This window comes from Canis aureus, chromosome 2 (genome assembly GCF_053574225.1).
Source record: "Canis aureus isolate CA01 chromosome 2, VMU_Caureus_v.1.0, whole genome shotgun sequence".
NCBI classification, from domain to species: Eukaryota; Metazoa; Chordata; class Mammalia; order Carnivora; family Canidae; genus Canis; species Canis aureus.
Genome location: NC_135612.1, coordinates 61,817,340 through 61,838,446, shown reverse-complemented (window position 1 = coordinate 61,838,446; position 21,107 = coordinate 61,817,340). Strand labels below are relative to the sequence as shown.

Below are 21,107 nucleotides of genomic sequence, written 5' to 3'. Positions count from 1 at the left end.
TACTGTGACCAGGACGTGCGTGCGGTGAGATTGCAAGGTGTCCCCTGTGGGCTCCTGCATCCCTTGTTCGAGGGCTCTTTCCTCAGCTGCCCCTCCCCTCCCCCCACTTCCCTACTGGCCTGCGCAGTGCCTGCAAGGAGTCTTCCTCAGATGGGCCTTTTGTTACTCTGGCCAGCTGTCATTCCAGGGCCTCCCTCACAGCCTCCTGCTTCCTACTGGCCTGTTCTCTTCCACAACTTGTTCACTCTTGCCCTGGAGCCTTGGAGCCAGCTGCCCTCCTCTGCTCCCATCCCACACTCTCCAGGCTCCCACCTGGTGGGCAGGCTGCAGGGCGGACCCCTGCTGTGCTGGCAGCAGCACCTGAGCACCTGTCACCACACATGGGGATGGGGGGGGTTGGGGGTCCCACTCAGGGAGGTGATAGAGTGGCCTAGCGCAGTGTGGGCACTGAGTGGGGCACCACTGAATGTAGGGCACGGGGGCGGGGCCGCCGTTCCCCCCCCCCCCCCATGCTGCCCACACTGATGTGGGTTCCTAAGCCACTTTCTTCAAGGTGTCCTTCATGGTGTCAAGCGTGCTGGGATTTGATCTCTTCAGAGGAGAGTGGTGATGACTTGCGCAGAGCCCTGTGGCCCTGGCCCGCCCGGCCTGGGCGGGGTTCACTCAGGAAGTGGGAGCGGGCACTCGGCTCACCGGCTCACCAAGGTGTCCGCACGTCCTCAGTCACCGTGCTCACACTGTGGACCTGCTGGTTCCTGACTTGTCATGAGGCTTAATTAACTCATGTCTCTCTCTCTTTTCTTTCAGTCTGCAACTGTGTCTGATGGCGGTAAGTCCCCATTTCTGATGTATATTTTTATTTTTTTTAATGAAGTGTTCAAATTGTGAATGTGTATTTGCCACCGATCCACCTGGAAGAGGTGATTTACTTGCCTCTCCCCATGCCCCGGGGGAGGGTTCGGGTCAGGGCTGATGTCCGGGGAGCTCGTGTGGCTCCCAGGTGGCCGGGACGCGAGTTCTGGAAGCCGTTCATTGCAGAGACATGTTAGGAGCCTGGCCTTGAGCGGGTGGAGGCCTTGTGGCCGCGCCGGCGTCAGCTGCAGCATGTCCCGTCCCACGCCTGTGCCAACAAGTTAAAACACGCCGTCTTGCTAAGCAGCAAGTGAAGATTTCAAAGCTCTGGCTGAATTTGAGCAATTCTGGAAATTCGGGTGAGACTCAGGTGCTATGTGTCCCTTTCCTAGGAAGAGCGCAGTGGGTGAGTGGAGGCCCCGGGGTGGAGAGGAAGCCTTCTTCCTGCCTCTGGGTCATGTCTTCCGAGGGGACTCCTTTCCTGGGAGCGATCCAACACTGAGAAGGCTACAGGTGTCCTCTCCGACTGGAAGTTGCTCAGTTGTAACCTTGTCCTGTAGCTGAGTAGTGGTTCCAGGGTTCTAGTACTCATGAAAGTCCTTATGCTTACAAGTTGTGTTTTGTTTGTCACATGTTTTAATTAATCTATTCTTTGCCTTTTGAGAGTTGAATTTTCTAGCTTATCAAAAGGTACAAGCTCTGTGTTTTCATGGTCTGCTGGCTGTGAGTCTGGGAGCAGGCGGTGGCGGCCAGAGGGGACAGGTGCAGGGTTCGAGGGGGCCTGGGGACTGCAAGGGAGAGAGAAAGTAAGTGTGGTTTTCTCGATGCTGTCTGTTGTCCCACAACTGCTGGCTCTGCTGGCGGGCCCTGGACAGAGCTGTGGGAGCGGAGGGCGGCCTGGCCTGTGGAGCCTGCTGCTTGCTCACAGGGGTGCCAGTGGAGCACCTCTCGAATTACAGACGTGCTGATACCTGAGGCCACAGAGCCTGAAGGTTGTATTTGTGGATTTATTTTAATAAAAGGAATTACGTTCCCTATTTTATGTGCAGTGATAATCATGCCATTTAATCAGTCTTCAGCTGGGAGTGGGAACAATTTCCCTTAATGGAAAGAAATAGGACCAGTAACCAAATCCAGAATAAAAGTGAGTGGTTTTTATAACATTCTCTTCATGCTTCCCCTTTCTTCTGTGTTCCAGTTTGTCTTTTCTGGTAGAAGACAATCATTTTTGCAGGAGATTTATAAATGTGAGAAGTTCAGTTTCATCGTAAATATGAAGTCAGTCATTGAGACAGTTTGGTTCTGTCAGCAGCAAGTGCGGGACCCTGGAACTTGGGTATCTTGTCTACTCAGTGCGTCCGAAGCCGAGCCCCCCCACGTTCCTGTGTCCTTCCTGAGGGAGCGGCGCCCACTGTGAGGCAGGGCCTCCTGCCCCTGTGACCTGGGGTGCACGGGCCCTCCTCCATGCCAGGGGCTCACTGTTTCATGAGCGCACCCTGGAGCTCAGGAACTGCTCCAGACAGCTTAGATATGTTTTGGTTTTTTATGCTTTTATTATTTTCCCATCTTCGGTTTCTCTTCTGATTTTTGAGAAGAAAACGTTTCTCACTGAATTTGCATGCTAGTTCTAGGAGGTATGTGTTATATTCTGCCGTCTTTACAGATGAGCACCTTGAGGCAGAAGGGGGCCACCATGACACCAGGTTAGTGGCTGGATTGGGGTTCAGACCCTGAGATGGGGCCGTGCACAGAGCCCGCGGAGGCAACTCTGGCTGCTGAGGCTCATGGTGCCCAGCTTCCTGCCCCATTGTGCCCCAGCTCCACCAGCTCCAGGCCCCCCAGCCCCTGACCCTGCTTCCCGGGGACGCCTCCTTAGCCACAGACAGGAGCCTGTTGAATGGGTTTCCACACACGGATGTTTGAGGGGCCATGCTGGCCGGGGGCGGGGGGGGTTAGGCTCCCCGAGGGGCCTGGGAGCCCCAACAGCATAGTCACTGCAGGAGGAGGGCAGGGCCTGGGGAACCTCCTGCTCACGGATTGGGGTCCCCACATGGACATCGTGCGTGGCTTTGGTGATGAGTAGTCACTCATTCAGAAATATGGTTGGTAACTTGTCTTCCCTTTCATGTAGCATCCCTTTCTCTTGCAGCTTCTCACCATCTAGTTGTGTGGCTTTATTTGAAGGAAGTGGACAAAGCTGTTTTTGTGATCTTTGTCAACTTGAAGAGTATTTTCCACTTTCTCACAAGGAGAGGGGCTCGTCTGACCCCTGTGCAGGCAGGGTCAGAGGTCAGCTTCTGTGGAGGGCCACCCAGGGTGAAGTCCAGGGGCAGATTCTGTCTCAAGGAAAGGAAGAGCATTCTAGCATTATAGAAAAGCTTAGAAATGAAGCAGTCTGCCGTGAGGGAAGGTACTCAAACACTTGCTCACGGAGAATGCCCACAGCCGAAAACCAGGAATGCAGAGGTGGCAGCCATGGGCCTCCAGAGTGGGCACCTGAGGGGCATCCAGCTCTCCCAGTCTGAGTTTCGGAACAGTTCAGCTTTACTGTCATAAAAGCTCACTCTCGTATTTCATTTCTGTCCTTTTTTTACCCTGCACCCGGCAGCTTTGCCAGGGCTCCCGTCCCACTCAACTCCTACGTCCCCAAAAGGTTAGGCTGGTTTCTGCCATTACTAGATGTGCCTTTTGAAGTTGAGAAGGGAGGAGTGAGGGGGAGCACGGCCCCGGGGATGGTCCCTGCAGGAGCCACACACACAACGCCCCCACCCCAGCTGTTTCATGAGCACAACTTCACCCGCCCAACCCTCAGCTCCCCCCAGCGTGCTGGTTCCAGAGCCCCTCTGTCCTCTGGGGGGCATGTCCACTCTACCTCCTCATGCTCCCATGAGGAGCTCCTAAAGTGCTGTCCTCCCCCACTAACACCTAGCGGGCATGCCCTCCCCCTGCCCAGAGCTGCCAGGGGTGGAGGTAGTCCTTTCCCGTGCCTCGCCAGGCACTGTCCTCCTGCGCTGCTCTCACGTGCCCTCAGGCCGTGTGCGCACCAGCATGCTCCCCATCTTGCGGCAGCTCATCACCGGGGCTGCACCCCGCCAGCAGCTTCCCTCTGAGTATCAGCCTGGCTTTGTTTCCGACCAGCACTGCTGACGAGGGCCTCCATCCTAATTACTCATCTGGGTGGCTGTGTGGCCTGCCTGTCCACCCACTAGCAGGTGGCCTCCCTGTGGCGGCCTCAGTGCCACACACCACAGGTGACACAGAGGGTGCCTGCTGGATGAATGACTGAATTAAGGCCCTCACAGGATGTGCAGTTGCTAGCTGGATGCTTGGTTGGGACAGTGGCTTTCAAAGTTTTTATTTCTTAGTGAAACCCTCTTAAAACACAAGCAGACAAGCTCAGTAGTAGAACCCCATCTGGTAGAGCACAAAAGCAGAGAGGTCTGGTTGGATTGTGGGGCTGCGGCCAAGGCCTGAGCACCCAAGTGTGGGTGGGCCTCTTTCCATGTGCCGGCCCACATGGAGCAGGGGTGGGCAGGCTCTTATCTTTCTCCAGAAGCTTCCATCCACCACCTCATACTAGCACAGACACCTATTTTTGAAGTCATTCGTAAGCTCCGTGCCATAAACCAATAGCTGTTGTTTCCACTAGTTTTGATTAGTGTTTTGACAGAAATGAACCTTTTTGAAATCAGAAATAATACCAGATGAAAGACCTGTGATCTTTAATTCTTCTTTGTTTTCTGAATGCAGATGGCCTTTGATTTTAAGTCTACTCTCTACCCTACTTTTCTGTCTGTCCTTTTTAAGGGCGTGCAAAGTTAGGTAAGCCACGGGGAAGCAGGAAGATGGCGGGTATGTCCCTGGGCTGGCGCATTAGGAGTGACAGGGAAGGCTGTGCACCAGAGGTCCTTGCCACCAGGCAGCTGAGGAGTCCCTCATGCCCAGGGCCTGTGGGGCTGTGCTGGGCCTCATTGACCCAGCACACAGGCCTTGGCTTTGCAAACTCTGGGGCAGTGCCTGTCCTACCTCAGTCAGTGCTCAGTAGTGAGGAGATGGGGAGACATCCTCTGCTAGTTAGTTCCTCTGTAAGTAGCAGCTAAGAGGCTGTGCTAGCAGGTTAGGATCATTTAGTAACTGTGATCAGAGCAGAGGGCAACTAAACATGTCATTTTTAGCCAGCCACTAAGATTAAACATGTCATGGACCTTGGGCCTTGGGAAAGGTGCCGTCCAAGAGGAAGGCCACTAATTCAGGCCACGCATCCTTGACCACACTTGGTACTTGGCCTGGGTGTATTTTGGCACATGTTACCAGTAATCATATTCTGCACATGGGTTTCTTGTTTTTTTTTTTTAATAATTATTTTAATTTTTCCCAGATTTATTGAGGCATAGTTGACAAATAAAAACTGTATGTGTTTAAGGTATATGATATGATGATTTGATATACATATATGTTGTGAAATGATTACCACAGTCAAGAGCAATTAATATATTCATCATCTCACATGGTTACCTGTGTGTGTATGTGGGGGGATGGGGACCATAAGATTGACTGTCTTAGCAAATCACAAGTGTACAATACAAGTTTGTGAAGTGTGGTCACCGTTTGTACCTTAGGTCCTCAGAACTTACTCATCTTATAAGTGAAACGATAGACCTTGACCAACATCTCCTGTGACCCCGCCCCCCTCAATCCCAGCCTCTACTAACCACCATTTCACTCTTGCTGCTATGAATTTGACTACAGTTGACCCTCGAACAACACAAGTTTGAATTGCACAGGTGCATTTAGACACAGATTCTACCCGCCCCCCCCTATAAACACAGGACAGTCCTGTAAGTGTATTTTCCTTATATTTTTTAAAAAGATTTTATTTATTTATTCATGAGAGACACACAGAGAGAAACACAGAGACACAGGCAGAGAGAGAGAAGCAGGCCCCATGGAGGGAGCCTGATGCAGAACTTGATCCTGGGACTCCAGGATCCTTTAACAAGGCAGAAGACGCTCAACCACTGAGCCACCCAGGCATCCCTATTTATGCTTTTCTTTTTTTTTTTTTTTTTTAATTTTTATTTATTTATGATAGTCACACAGAGAGAGAGAGAGAGAGAGAGAGAGAGAGGCGGAGACATAGGCAGAGGGAGAAGCAGGCTCCATGCACCAGGAGCCCGATATGGGATTCGATCCCGGGTCTCCAGGATTGCGCCCTGGGCCAAAGGCAGGCGCTAAACCGCTGCGCCACCCAGGGATCCCTATTTATGCTTTTCTTAATAACATTCTCTTTTCTGTGGCTTATGTTATTGTAAGAATACAGCATATGTTACAAATAACACAGAACATGTGTTGAAGGACTGTCTATGTCATCAGTAAAGCTTCCGGTCAATAGTGGGTTGTTAGGTAGGTTTTTTGAGGAGTCAGAAGTTATACACGGATTTCCAGATTTTTGACTGCGCAGGGATTGGATTAGGGTTAGGGCACCCCAGTCCCCACGCTGTTCAAATATCAGCTATACTTTAGATCCCACACACAAGGGAGAACACGCAGTATTTGACTGTCTGTGTCTGGCTTATTTCACGTAGCGTAATGACCTCTGAGTTTGCCCATGTTTCTCAAAGCAGAATTCTCTCTTGAGGATCGAATAATACTCTTCCACATGGGTATTTGTGATTTCTTTGTCTCTTCACCTGACCGGCACTTGTTTTCATGTCTTGACCATTGGGAACACGGGGATGCAGATTTCTCTTTGACTTCCTGATTTCAGTCCCTTGAGAGAAATACGCATGGGTAGGATTGCTGGATTATAGGGTACTTCTATTTTCATTTTTTGAAGAATCTCCATACTGTTTACACAGCAGCCACACCAACTTACCTTCTCACCAACAGTGCACAGGGGTTCCCTTTACTCCACGTCCTCACCATCGCTTGTTGGTTTTTGTCTCTTTGATGAGAGCCACCCTGATGGGAGTGAGGTGATTCCTTATGGTGGTTTTGACTTGCATTTCCCTGATGATGAGGGATGTTGAGCATCTTTTCAAGTGCCTATTGGCCATCTGCATGTCTTTGGAAAAATGTCTGTGCAGGTCTTTTTTTATCTGGTTATTTGTCTTTTTGTTACTGAATTGTATGGTTTTCTTGTATGTTTTGGATATGATTCCTTCACCAGATATAATTTGCAAATCTTCTACAGAGGGGCTTCTGACCACATGGCCACCATTGAGCAGTTTAGACCTTCAGCCTTGTGCCCTGAGTGAGGCACAGGGCCTGGAAGAGCCCAAGGAGGAGGCCCAGCTGCAGCCATGCTTGGTGAGGGCTGAGGAGGCTACAGCTCTCCCCTAGGAGCTATGCTGTGCACCAGCACAGTGCCTGTCATGCTACATGGTGCTTCATTTCAATTTTGATGGCTACGCTGTTAGGCAGGTCCAGATGTCACCGGCAGGAAAGGTGAGTAATTGGCATACTCACACAACGGAGCCCTTGAGAGCACTGAGATCACTCCTCCTGCAATTGCACACATCTATACGGATGAGCCTCAGAGATGGTGCTCAGCTCGAGAAGCCAGAGCCCAGAGACGGATGATAACTCCGTTTATGCCAGAGGCTGAGAGTGTGAGAGCCGAGGCCCCAAGAAGTAGGACCGTGCAGTGGGTGGCAGCAATGGTGCGCCATGGAGCTGATGTGTCCAGTTTCCCTGCCATATCTCTCCTTCTAGCCGCTTACACTTGATACCTGGTTTAGTTGTACATATTTGATATTTGAGGAAAATGACCTTTTTGGGCAAAATGATACATATGTACTATAAATAACCTAAGTAATAAGAAAAAGTAAAGCAGAAAATGGCTTTAAAAAAATCAACCCCAGGACACCTGGGTGGCTCAGTTGGTTGGGTGGCTGACTTGATTTTGGCTCAGGTCATGATCTCAAGGTCATGGGATCAAGCCCCAAGTGGGCTCCCTGCTCAGTGGGGAGTCTGCTTGATATTCTCTCCCTCTGTCCCTCCTCCTGCTCATTGTGCTCTCTCTCTCAAATAAATACATGAATCTTTAAAAAAAAATCAACTCAATCCAACAACCTTGGGCAATATAGGCAAACATCACTACAGGTGTTTATAGTGAAGCTGAAGTAGGGGGATAGCAGGTCAGAGCCATGATGGCCAACACGCTAGGTCCTTCATGCAGATCAGGGACCCCTGCAGTGTGCCACCAGGCAGAGGGGACCAGGCACAGGGCACTCAGGCTACTTGGTGGCTCAGATGGTCAAGGGAGGCTCGGCCAACAGCCCCCTCCTGCTCCTCCTCTATTCCCACCACTCCTGGGGTCATGGCCACAGAATGTACTTCATTCACCGAAGGCACAGTCGTAGTGTCACACCTTGTGGCTGCAAACTTCGGTTCTGTGTGGAGTGGAGGCGAGAAGACTCATGATAGGCCCTTCCACTGGGCTTCTCTGTCTCTGCTCTTTCACTTGGACTCACTAGCAGGTTTCTAAGAGTCCCTAGGTGCTCTGTTCCTCACGTTTCTGCTTCTTCAGGAAAGCCAGTCTGTTCTCATCATACTCAAAATACAATTTTGTTGCAAAAGTCTTTTCTTCTATGTCACTAATTTGATTTTCAGATATATCTTGTCTCTTACTTCCTCTTTATTGGTTTTATTTATTTTATTTTTTATTAAAGATTTTATTTATTTATTCATGAGAGACACAGAAAGAGAGAGAGAGAGAGAGAGAGAGAGAGAGGCAGAGACACAGGCAGAGGGAGAAGCAGGCTCCACGCACCGGGAGCCCGATGTGGAACTTGATCCTGGGTCTCCAGGATCACACCCTGAGCTGAAGGCAGATGCTCAAATGAGCATCTGAGCCACCCAGGGATCCCATCTTTATGGGTTTTATAATAGTACTGCTCTTGTTCTCCATTTGTTTAGTCTGCTGTGTACTGTCATAGAACAGGAAAAATTATAACACTCTTTAGGCTGTGTTTCCTTTCAGGCCAGACTTTGTGTTTGTCTTTTGCTTGTTATGTACCTGCTCTCATCCATGCATCTGTTCATGCACCTGACCAACCGACCATCCATCCATCCATCCATCCATCCGTCCATCCATCCATCCACTTATCCATCCACCCATCCATCCACTTACCGACCTACCCATCCACCCATCTTTCCTGTTATCCATCTCTCCATCTATCTATCCATCCATCCGCTTATCCATCCACTGATCCATCCTTCCATCCATTCATCTTCCCAGCTATATGAGTCAGCAGCCCCCATGACCCCCATCACTTTCTGGTACTGATGTTCACAAGCCCAGAGAGACCTCACCCCAGAGCCTCTGTGTCCAGTCTGCCTGGACTGAGATCCCCAGTGCCAGCTAGGGATGTACTCACAAAGGTTTATCCCCACTCTCCCCAGCTTATCTGTCAGCCTGCCTTACTGAGAATGTCAGGGTTCTACTGAGTCATCTCCTTCTCCAGGACGACTGTGGGGGACTCAGGTGGGTTATGCAGAGAATGTCTCAGAAAGTCTCCCCTTTTAAAAAAAAATCTTTCTTTGGCTTTTTTCCCCTTCTTTTTTTCTTTCTCTGTTTGTGAGCTTATGGCAAGAGACTCCTGTGGGTTGCTCTTGTTAAGTTGGTGGCTGGTTTGTGGTCTGCACCCCACTCCCGCCTGCAGGGGCATGGGGAAGGGGAGCCTGGGAGCCTACTTCACATGCTCACACTTACTTGGGAAGCTGCACTGTGTGGGCTTGTTTTGTTTCTAAATAGCACTTTTAGTAGGAGATGAAAGAGGAAAGTAGGTTGCTATAGCTGAGAGCTTTACAATCCTTTTCACCTGCTCCTCTGGGCACTTGATGCTGAGGGATGTGGGTCTGACTGCTCTGTCTCCAGGGCACAGCAGGGGCTCTGCTCCCAGAAGTTTTAACACACCTGACTGAGGCTAAGCACAGCTCACTGGGCTGCCAGGCCATGTCTTTCCAGGCTCTATGTCCCATCTTTAACTCTGGCTGGACACCCAGTGAACGATGGTGGGCATGGCCTGGAAGGGCATGGCCTCAGATCCAGTGGAGAACCTCCATTTGCCATCTCCAGGCCTGGGCTTTCTCCTTCCTCCCACCAGAATCAAACCTTAAGCTCTCCATGTGGGTCTGTCTCAAGGCTCTGAGTTTGTAGTAAACTTGAATTTCTAGAAGTGACTCTTATTATTTCAGGTGTTTGGGATTTGAGGAGCCTCTCCCTAACATCATCCTGCATGAAAGTAAATGCAACTCACAGATAAACTCCTGTTGCTTCTCCTCGTTCACTGGAAGTAACTGACTCTTGTGAAACTGCACACGTATCAGGATTCCATGGCTCCCACCCTCAGGGCTGGGCTAGCCTAGCTCCCGGGGCCGCCCTCTGGGGCATGTCCTCTCCATCTGTGTCTCTGTCTATGTCCTCCTCTGGCATCTGGGGGATCTGGGGCATCGCTGTGCGGTGCAGAGTCAGGCTGCCTGGAGTCTGTATGGGAGGTGACCCTTGCTGATGGTGTAGCTGGGGGCTGACCTGTGCCCACCTTGATGCAGACTAGAAGGTGTAATCTTTAGTATTCCTGGCAAATGGAACTACATTCTATACAATTTGAAAAAGAAAGGGAGATGTAAAAGGTTTCAGAGTAATGCCATGTTTTTGTACAAAGTTTTAGTGATTTCACATTATCTGCATCAGAAAAGCAGCGCAGCCTAACTGAACATTTTTCAGAAATGTTTGCTAAATAGTAGAGATGGAATGTTAATTTGTAATTTGCTGTGTGAGAGGAGCTGTTTTAACCAAAACTCTTTATTTTGGTTTAATATATCATATTCGTTATGGTTTGCTTTAGAACTGAAAAATTATACCCAGAATAACATAGTGTATTTATAGGGTATGAAGTACTAAATATCTGTAAACACTAGTCAGACTGTAGATTTTAGTCTGGGGAAGCATGCAGCCTTGCTTTCTGCCAAGATGCTGTCCAATGTGCTTATTTCTTTCCAGTTCTATAAGATATTTGGAGAGAGTTTTTACTAGCAACTATTTATTTATTTGTTTGTTTTTTTAATTTTATTTATTTATTTATGAGAGACAGAGGCAGAGGGAAAAGCAGGCTCCCTGCAGGAAGCCTGATATGGGACTCGATTCCAGGATCCTGGGATCATGCCCTGAGCCAAAGGCAGATGCTTATTTATTTATTTATTTATTTATTTATTTAATTTTTTTTTTTTTTTATGATAGTCACAGAGAGAGAGAGAGAGAGAGAGGCAGAGACACAGGCAGAGGGAGAAGCAGGCTCCACGCACCGGGAGCCCGATGTGGGATTCGATCCCGGGTCTCCAGGATCACGCCCTGGGCCAAAGGCAGGTGCCAAACTGCTGCACCACCCAGGGATCCCCCAAAGGCAGATGCTTAACCACTGAGCTACTCAGGTGCCCCAGTGATTATTTCTTTTTTTAAAAAAGATTTTATTTATTTATTTGAGAGGGAGAGAAAATACAAGCTGGGGGAGGGCAGAGGGAGAAGCAGACTCCCCACTGAGCAGGGAACCCAGCGTGGGACTCGATCCCAGGACCCCGGGATCATGACCTGAGCTGAAGGCAGACGCTTCACCGACTGAGCCCCCCAGGCGTCCCTATCAGTAATTATTTCTACTGTGAATTTTTTTTTGAGTGAACAGAAGTTTAAAGTAATAAAGCCAGTGAGCACAGACCTACCTCCCAGAACTAACATGTGAACATTTGGGCATATTTGCTTTAGACCCTTTTTCTAGAGCATTAAAATCACAGTGGAGGTCCCCCGTGTGCCCCTCCTGTATTCTTCCCCCCCCCCCCCCCGCCCCAGAGGCCCTGTCTGGCAGCAGGCGTGTATCCTTCCTACCCCAAGGGAATTGATTACTTTGCTCTCTTATGAAACTGTAGTGTAAAAAGAGTGGGGTGTGCAGACTGTTTTTGTAAGCTGTGTGTTCGCATCCGGAATGTGGGTAGCTCCTGGGCTGCTCAGGTCCTGCCTCTTGATCGAGGAGCTGCTCCGGGAGCTGGTTCCAGGGCTGCATTCACTTGTGAAAAACTATGCACTCGTAACGTGAGCATTTTTCAGTCTGTGTTACCCTTTTGTGGACAGTCTACTGAAATAATATTTTGAATGTTAGAAGTTTTTTACCAAAGGACTTTCAAAATTGTCTGAACATCTTAATAGGTTCACTCTCAGAGTATTTATAAAGTTGCTGAGAGAAAGGATTTTATAGATTGGGCCGAAAACTTGGTTGGCCAGAATAATTTAAAGGAAAGATTTGAAAATGGACCTTGAGGTTGGTGGTACTCAAGGCCTTTCCCAAGGGCTGTCCTGAGTAATTTTTGTGCAAATTAGGAAAACTCCCCCGTCCCCAAGCTAGAGAAACTGTAAGAAGGTCAGGTATCCAGGCATACCGCATCGAAGGCTTTTAAGATTTTATTGCTGGTTTTCAACAATTTAATTATGATGACTCTTGATTTGGTTTTGTTTGTGTACATGCTGCTTGGGGTTTGTGAGGATCGGGTATCTCTTTTTTTTTTTTTTTAATTTTTTAAAGGATACAAACAGTGATCCAAAGGGGCACCTGCAACCCAATGTTTATATATATATATATTTTTTTTATTCATTCATGAGAGATACAGAGAGAGAGAGAGAGGCAGAGACATAGGCAAAGGGAGAAGCAGGCTCCATGCAGGGAGCCCGACGTGGGACTCGATCCCGGGTCTCCAGGATCACACCCTGGGCTGAGGGCGGCACTAAACCGTTGAGCCACCGGGCTGCCTAGGATCGGGTATCTCTTAATCACAAAAGCTTTAGGCTCCTGGAGCTTTTCTGACCGCCCTGGCAAAACATTCATTTTTAGTCCTACTTTTTCTCTGCTACACTTCACAGTTGATAGATTCCTTGGCTCCATCTTTAAGTTCCCTGATCTCTTCTTCCATAGTGTCTAACACACATTACAGTGTGTCCTGTGGCCTCCCAGCTTCCAAGGCTATGACTTTGTCTCAGCAATGGCTCTGTCGCTTCTCCAGCCCTTCCCCTCTGTCCTGACTACGTCCCTGCCTGCCTTACTCCCATGAGCATGTGTGCAGCATCTCTATGTGGCTTCAAATCCTCGGCTGCTAACTCACCATCACTGGCATTCGTGAGTCTACTCTGATGACTGGTTACCAATCATATTTTTCTTCATCTTCACATGTCTAGAGATTTTCCACTGGTGCCACATTTTGTCATCTTCCTTTGAAGAGTACAGAAGCTTGTTTAATAGGCAGTTAAGTTACTTATGGGTTGATCCTCTGAAGCTGGTTTTTAGGTTTTTTTGGGCAAGTCTAAGGGTAGCTTTTACTGTGGAGTGGTTTAGCTGCACTACTTAAGCCTAACACAGGTGGAGTCTCCTTTGTGGAGCAGGTATCCAACCAGAACTCCTTGGGACTCAGATCTCCTAACCCCGTGGGAGCTATAGGAACAGGTCAGCCTGCAGCTCCCGGCTACTGTTTGCCCAGCCTCGTGGGGTTTCACCCCATGCCCACACAAACCAGAACTCAGCAGCAGGCCCCTGGGTCTCCTGTGGGCTCCCTGCAGCTCTATTTCCACTAACTCTTGCAGCCCCTACAGATCCTGGCCACCCTAGGCTGCACTGAGTCTGGTGGCTATCTCTTCAGCTCAGTGAGAGAGCCATTGTTGATTCAGGTCTGAATCTGAAGCAAGGGACCACCCGTCCTGTCCATGTGCCGCATTTTCTGTGCTGCACTGTGTGTGGCGCCTGCTGACAGGTTGCTGGGCAGCCTCAGGACTCACCCCACTGATTTCTTCTCCATCAGGAATCAGAGTCTTACAGTGACTATGGTCCAGTTTTTGAGAGCTGTTGTTGGTCTACTTTGCCTAATTTTTTATAACATGTGGCACGACAGGAAGTCTGGTCCCAGTTGCTCCATCATGGCCTATCACTGTGTCTCTAAAATTCTAAACAAAACTCAGATCACATCAAAGTTCTTTCCTGCACAAAGAACTTCAGTGATTTCCATTTACCTCTAGGATAAAAACTGCCTTCACAACTTAGAGTGGGTTCTCATCCCCCCAGCCCAGTCCCTGGTGTGCCCAGGACTGGCTCAGTAATAGGCACTGAGAACAGCCAGTGAATGAGCAAACACCTAATTCTGGAATCCAGGAAGCTTGAATTACCTTCAGATTCACGTAATATTCTGATAGAATTTATTGTGGCTGCAGAATGAACTAGTGAGGGATCCCTGGGTGGCGCAGCAGTTTAGCGCCTGCCTTTGGCCCAGGGCGCGATCCTGGAGACCCGGGATCGAGTCCCATGTCGGGCTTCCGGTGCATGGAGCCTGCTTCTCCCTCTGCCTATGTCTCTGCCTCTCTCTCTCTCTGTGTGTGACTATCATAAATAAATAAAAATTAAAAAAAAGAAAAAGAATGAACTAGTGAAATGAATGAGGAACTCTTACCCTGACTCTACCAGAAATGGGTCTCCTGTGGCCCTCATAACTAGACTTTTTCTCCCATGTGGGGGACATCCTGTGTCTCCACCACTACCCAGTCTTCTCTAGGAACTAATGCAGGGGGCCCCAGGAAGTGCCCTTCTCTGGTTGGAGGGAATCTGGGGGAGCCTGCCTCCTCAGGAGGGACTTCTGGCTTGTCTAATACCATACGGACCAACACCAGGGGTCCGAGTGCATCCCTTGGGATAGGCTGTCCTGGGTGCTTCATGTGCTTGCAGCCGTGCAGTCCTCCCTGTGAGCAGGTGGCTCCCAGGCCACAGGTGGACAGCCAGCCCCATAGGTGGACAGGCCGGCGGGGAGGTCATCTGAGCCTCGCGGCCTGGCAGCAGTGGGTGCACTCGCCCACTATGCAGCACATGGACAGGACGGATGGTCCCTTGCTTCAGCTCAGGTGTATCAGCAGTGTCTTGCTACTGCTAGGAGCAGATCTGGGTGGCCCTCACTTGCCACAGTTCTTGGTGCTGAGAAACTCTTATGTATGTTTTAAGTGTGGCTATATCTGACAGTACTGACATAACGTCCTCTTTCCCCGGCTTTAAAAAGGCACCCCTCTGAGTTCACATTAACCAAACTCCAGTTCACTGACACAGCAGTGATTGATCTGAAAGAACTCACTGTGGAGAAATGGCTGGAATTTGGGTAGAAAGGCTTGGCCTCAGATTGGGTCTGGCCAGGATCCCTGCGTGTCTCCTGCTGGTGGCAGGAAGGAGGCGAGGAACCAGAGCCCCTACCCTGTGCGCAATGTGCCCTTGGCCCTCTCTGCCAGCCTTGCTCACACTTGGCCTCTCCATTCTCAGACCTGTGCTCTTTCAGGGCACACCATTGTCCCCTCCGGCAGATTGCGTGTGCTGGTCACTATCCCTGGTGCTGGGGAAATGCAAGAACACAGATGCACAGTTACCTGCAACCCCTCCCCGCCCCAGTGGACACATCCACTTAGAAGACACATGGGACAGTCCTCACTTATGACAGCTCCCCATTTTTGTTCCTAACCACAAGTCCCAAAACTCAGTTTTGGCCAATTTGAAATAATATGAACTGTAGATAACAGCTCTAGAAAGAAATGTCAATAACACAGTCTAATTAGAATAATTTATTTCATTATACAAAGTTACATTTCACATTAAATGATACTAATTTAGAAAAGCTGCTCTCTCTTCTAATCTCACATTTCATGATACTATTTCATTCAGATACTTCAGATGTGTTTTTTTTACTACTCATCTTCAGCCAAACGCTGCCAGTACACACGCACTAGCAGCAAATGGCCTGAGGACTTTTCACAAAGTGAACACCTGGAAGCCCCTTGTACCCCCCTCAGACCCTGACCCCAAAGCGGACCCCTAGCCTGGTGGCTGACATGTGTCCACCGCTAATCTTGCCTATTTTTGAACTTAAACATGATGCATTCATACTGCTTACCCGCCTCAGTGTCCAGCTGCTGTCATTCAATATTGTGAGTTTTATACATGTGCATGTCAATAACCGGTCATTGTCATTGCCATGTGCCATCCCACAAGACTGCTGGGGACATTTAAGTGGGTTTTGGCTTTTGGCCATTGCCAGTGGTATGTGGGCCTCGAGGTGAGCATCTATGAGCACTGCTGCTGAGACAGGTTGGCTCTGGTGCTGGTGTGTATAGAGCTGTAGTACATCAGTGTTCCAGAGCAATTTTCCTGTATATACACTGCCCAGCATGTGTGGGAATTCTGGGTGTTCCACATCCTCTCTGCTCTTCACACTGTTTTCAGATGAGCCATCAAATAGGGAATATGGGGCATGGGGTTGTGGTGTAGCTCTTCCCTGCAGCTTCCTGATAACTAATGAATTGAGCACCTTTTTGTGTTTTTGGCCACTTGGATATCCTCTTTGTGAAGTGCCTGTGCAAGACCTTCACTCATTTTTCTATCAGATCGTCTGTCTTTCCTTATTATTTGTAGGAAATTTCAAGAATATATCCTAGAAATAAGTTTTGTCTTGAATTTGTGTATGCAGGTAAGCCTCTCTGCAGCTTCCCTCTTCATTCTTCTAGTGGTGTCTTTTGCTGACCAAATTTTGTTTTTTTTCAATTTATTTATGATAGTCACACAGAGAGAGAGAGAGAGGCAGAGACACAGGCAGAGGGAGAAGCAGGCTCCATGCACCGGAAGCCCGACGTGGGATTCGATCCCGGGTCTCCAGGATCGTGCCCTGGGCCAAAGGCAGGCGCCAAACCGCTGCGCCACCCAAGGATCCCCCAAAATTTTTCATCTTACTATCATCCAATTTATTGATGATACTGATGATTTTTCTTGCTACTGCTAGGAGCAGATCTGGGTGGCCCTCACTTGCCACAGTTCTTGGTGCTGAGAAGCTTTTTTTCTGATGATACTTTTTATGTCCTTTTAGAGTAAGCCTTGCCCTGCCCCTGACCGTGGGGGTAAAAACCATTGTTTTAGTGTTTCCCCTCGAAATCTCGGGTCATCTGGAGGCAGCTTCTTATGGATGACGTGACTTAGGGGACAAGCCTTGTCTGTCCCACTTGAGGTCCGGCTGGCCCCACCCCAGGTGTTACAATGCCGATCCTCTCCTCACTGAATTGAAGCAGCGCCTTTATCAGGTAATCCTATATTTGCAGGTCTGTTTCTGGCCTCTGTCTTTTGTTCCATTGGCCTCTTCGTCTATCATTGGGCCAACACTTCGTGCTGTAATTACTGTCACTATTGGAGCATTGTGAGATCTGCGGTGTAGTCTGTTTTGTGTATCTTCAGGATCACTCCTGCTCTCAGGGCCCGTGCATTTTCTCATACCTCTTAGAGCCAGTTTGTACGTCACTACTGTATTCCAATCATCTTCGCTTCTGCCTGAGCTGGTCGAGATCTAGCACTTCTGTGTGACACCTTCCCTGGAAATGTGATTATAAAGCCACAAACAGCCATTGACATTAAGACTGTTGGGTTTAAAATCTGTTTTGTAATATATGTGTGTGATCTTTGTCATGTAGCCACTTACTGCCTTGCTCTATAAAAATCTTGAGGTCACTCCCCCAGGAGTAAATACTAAATTTGGCTTGGTTTGTCTTTTAAAAAACTGTTTCTTTTAGATGAGTGGTCTCCATATCTAAAACCAGGATTAACTGAGATTTTTTGAGGCTAATATGTCACCCTCAAATGGGTTCGATTGTCCAAACAAAGGTGAGGGAGAAGCCTGCAACGTATTCGACTTTCTGAGGATTTGTGTATAAGGTGACCCATCACATCAGAGAGAAGCCAATGGAAAGGCCACGCCTGCCTGTGGGTAGCTGACTGACTGTGGTCAGCTGTGATGCCCTTTGGGGTGGCAGAGGTGTAGGGCCTGACCCAGGCAGTGGTGGGCATGGCCAAGCAAAGCTGGGCCTGACATGTGAACTGAGCTTAGCCTGAGTGTGGGTTTGTCGAGACAAGAGGAGACAAGAGAGGCCCAGAACGGGTAGCTGGGTGCAACAGGGAACCTGAGAGAGAATGACTGTGTGTCCGTTGGGGTAGCATGGAGTGAGGAGACACCATCCCAAAGCCAACTTCCGGTTTTTCACTTTGGCACCTATGGGATGTTCATGGCATTTGCAGGCATGGGAAGGAGTGGGATGGGGAGAAATGGACAGTGGGGCAATCACAGGAGTTCTGCTTTGGGCCTCGGATTTTCAAGGTACTCACTCAATGTCCTGGGGGAGATGCTGTGTAGATGGCATAAACAGATAATAGAATGCAGAAAGTTCAGGAGTCATCAGCCTGTCAGTGGACTTGAATGCCTTGGTAAGTTTGAAGACTTTGAGATGGTACAGGAAAGGCAAGTCTCAAATCTTTGGGCTGAGTGGAGGCTAGAGCGGGAGAGGCAGTAGGACATGCAGTCAGGTCACATCCCCACAGGCCTCTGCTCCTGGCAGTGTGCCTCAGCTCTGCTGTCTGCATGGTGCGGTCCCAGGACCTAGTGCACAGAGTTCTCATGAGAAGTAAGTGAGTTAATGCACACCATGCACTGAGAGCAGCACCTGGCATGTAATCATGAGCTGTGACAACCCAGCTGCTGCTGTTAGTGTCACTGTTGTGGTTCTGATCACATTTCAGTATAACTGCACACTGCATTCAGTATTACTGCCCAGAGGGACTGGGCAGAGAAAGAGCCTAGGACGGGGCCTGAAGACAATTTCAAGATCGATGGGAAAGCAAGCATCAAATGGTATAAACTCTCCACTTGGACTGTTAAAAGTCCAATTTTAAAACAACACTGGCAGATTGAAATACTTAAATGAAAGAAGATAGCACAGGCAGATACTAAGAAAGAAAAACTGGTATGAGAATATGAATCTCAGACAAAATACATTTTTTTTTTCCAGACAAAATACTTCAAAGTGAAAACAAATGCAAGTAGAGGGGCTCTGTGCACCAAAAATAGAGCATCTCATTTATGAAGCAGACTTAGATGGACCACAATACCAGTGGGCATGTACTCCTGGGAAGAGACTGTAATATACCTTTTTCACAAGCTAAGAGATCAAGCTGGTAAAAATAAATAAATAAATAAATAAATAAATAAATAAATAAATAAATAAATAAAATTTAACAGGTATAAATAGAACTTTGTGCCCAATATACTTTTCCCTAAAGGTATCCTAAATATTCACCAAAGTTGACTATATCCTATGCCAAGATGTAATTGTTACAGATTTAAAAAATATTTATAGCAGACAGAGCACATCTCCTGACAGCATTGTAATTAAATAGATGTCAATCACAAAAAGACAAAAAATAACCCACACATTTGAAAATTCAAAACTATACTTGTAAATAATCTGTGGGCCAAGGAGAAAATTAAACTGGAAATTACAATACAATTTAGAACTGCTTTGCAATTATGGTGCTACATATTAACACCATGGGGTATAGCCAAAGTGGTTTAAAGAGAAAATTTTATGGCATTAAATGTATATATTATAAAAATGAACAGTTAGAAAATATAGGAGCTTGAGCTTTCAACATCAGGTAGGAAAACACAACAGAAAAATAAGTGTAAATTAAGATTAAGGAAATACTAAAGCAGAAACTAACCATTTATTCATTTAGCAAGTATATTTTGAGCTGCTACTTTCTCCTGCTTTCTTCTAAAAATGTTTTTGGGCACTGGAGATACATTTGCAAAAAAAAAAAACAGGGTCCCTGACTTTGTGGGGCTTACATTTGGTAGTGAAATATCATAGGCATATGAACAGACTGTGCTGTGTTAATAGAGTGATGGAGTAAAACCATATGATTATCACAGTAGAAGCTAAAGGAGTATCTGATAGAATTGCACACTCTTGATTTTTAAAAGTTATACTTGATGGTTAAACATTAGAAGCATTCTCATGAGAGCCAGGATTAGGGCAAGGATGTTCCCTATCTCAGTAACTATGTAACATTGTATTGGGAATTCTGGCCAATAGTATAAAGCAAGAAAAAGAAAGAAGTTCAAAAAATTTGAAGAGGAGAAAACCAAATAACTATTATTCTTAAATGATACTAGCATCAAAATGGAAAGCCTCAAGCATCAATCACATGGCCAGGCCTTTTGGAACTAATGGAATTCAGAAAGATAGTTAGTAGTTTTCCTAAACAATACACATTGTTTCTGTGGGAACATATATATGCTGGTAAAAGCATTAAAAAAATATCTGGAAGGATCAACACCAAATTAATAAGATGGGGTTTCTCTGGGGAGGGGAGATAGGGCTGGGATTTTAGGTAATGATTAATAGAGATTTTAGATTTATGTTTAAATTTTCTAAGAGAAAAAACGTTTCATGAATTGTGCATTAAAACCGCAAGATACATATAATTTGAGCTTGTGTGCATTTTAGCCTGTACCACATCATTAGCTCATATTTGGGATACATGACCCACTTATCCAACCAATGTTACTGTATGCCTCCTATGTGCCTGGCAGTATTTGTTACAAAACTCAGTAGGGAGGGGCATTCTCGCAGTACCCCTGTGATGTCAGTCTGTGACTTTTACCACGGTCTTATAGAAGGGTGAGTCCCTTGCCCAGCTGGGAAGATTGGAGCTCTCATTCACCAGGCAGCATGACTTAGGAACCCACAATGTGAGCCAACACACCTGTGCCAACTGGAGCTGGGCTAGAGACTCTGGCTCCCAGGACAGAGCTTGCCGCAGAGTAGACCTTCAACAAATATTTGTCCAATGAATGAGAACCAGAAGTGGTCCATTTACCTCCTATTCTTCTTAAATGTTTCCCCCAGTTTTAGGAAGAAAACCTAGAGAATGGGCTCGCTGGATAGTGTAGCCTTGGTCATCTGCTTATTCTGTAGAAGATTCAGGCTTGACAGATTCCCTGAGGCCAGCCTGTGAGGTGGGCAGCTCAGGCTTTGGTACCCTGGACAGTCTGCTGGCCACAGCTCTGGGCGCATTGCAGTTCCTGCTACTGGAGGCAGAGCAAGTAAGCCCCAGCTTTCTCTGCAACCAGGGGGCTGCAGCCCTCAGGAAACATGGGACCAGCATGGTGACCAGATTTTGGGAACCCAATTTTAGACAAATGACTTTTTAGTTTTCTTTGGAAACCATAGAAGAGGTGCAGATATTCCATTGTGTTTAGTTTTATATCTACCATGCTTGCTATCTTCATTAAAACTATGTGACACCATAACTGCCCCAGGAAACCCCGGCTTATGGTTGCAGGGTTTACACCTGCCTTAGAAAGTGGGGCTTCTC

General features: G+C 47.7%; 1 protein-coding gene across 8 annotated transcripts in view; it reads left to right on the top strand.

The window, feature by feature from the left end:
• RGS12 (regulator of G protein signaling 12) overlaps nucleotides 1-21,107 on the top strand; it is a 119,991-nt gene that overhangs the window by 67,403 nt on the left and 31,481 nt on the right. For all 8 annotated transcript variants that reach the window (XM_077875669.1, XM_077875660.1, XM_077875642.1 and 5 more), the window contains exon 4: nucleotides 808-829. In XM_077875669.1, coding sequence (XP_077731795.1) covers nucleotides 808-829 — 22 coding nt within the window. The remainder of the gene's footprint in view (nucleotides 1-807; nucleotides 830-21,107) is intronic.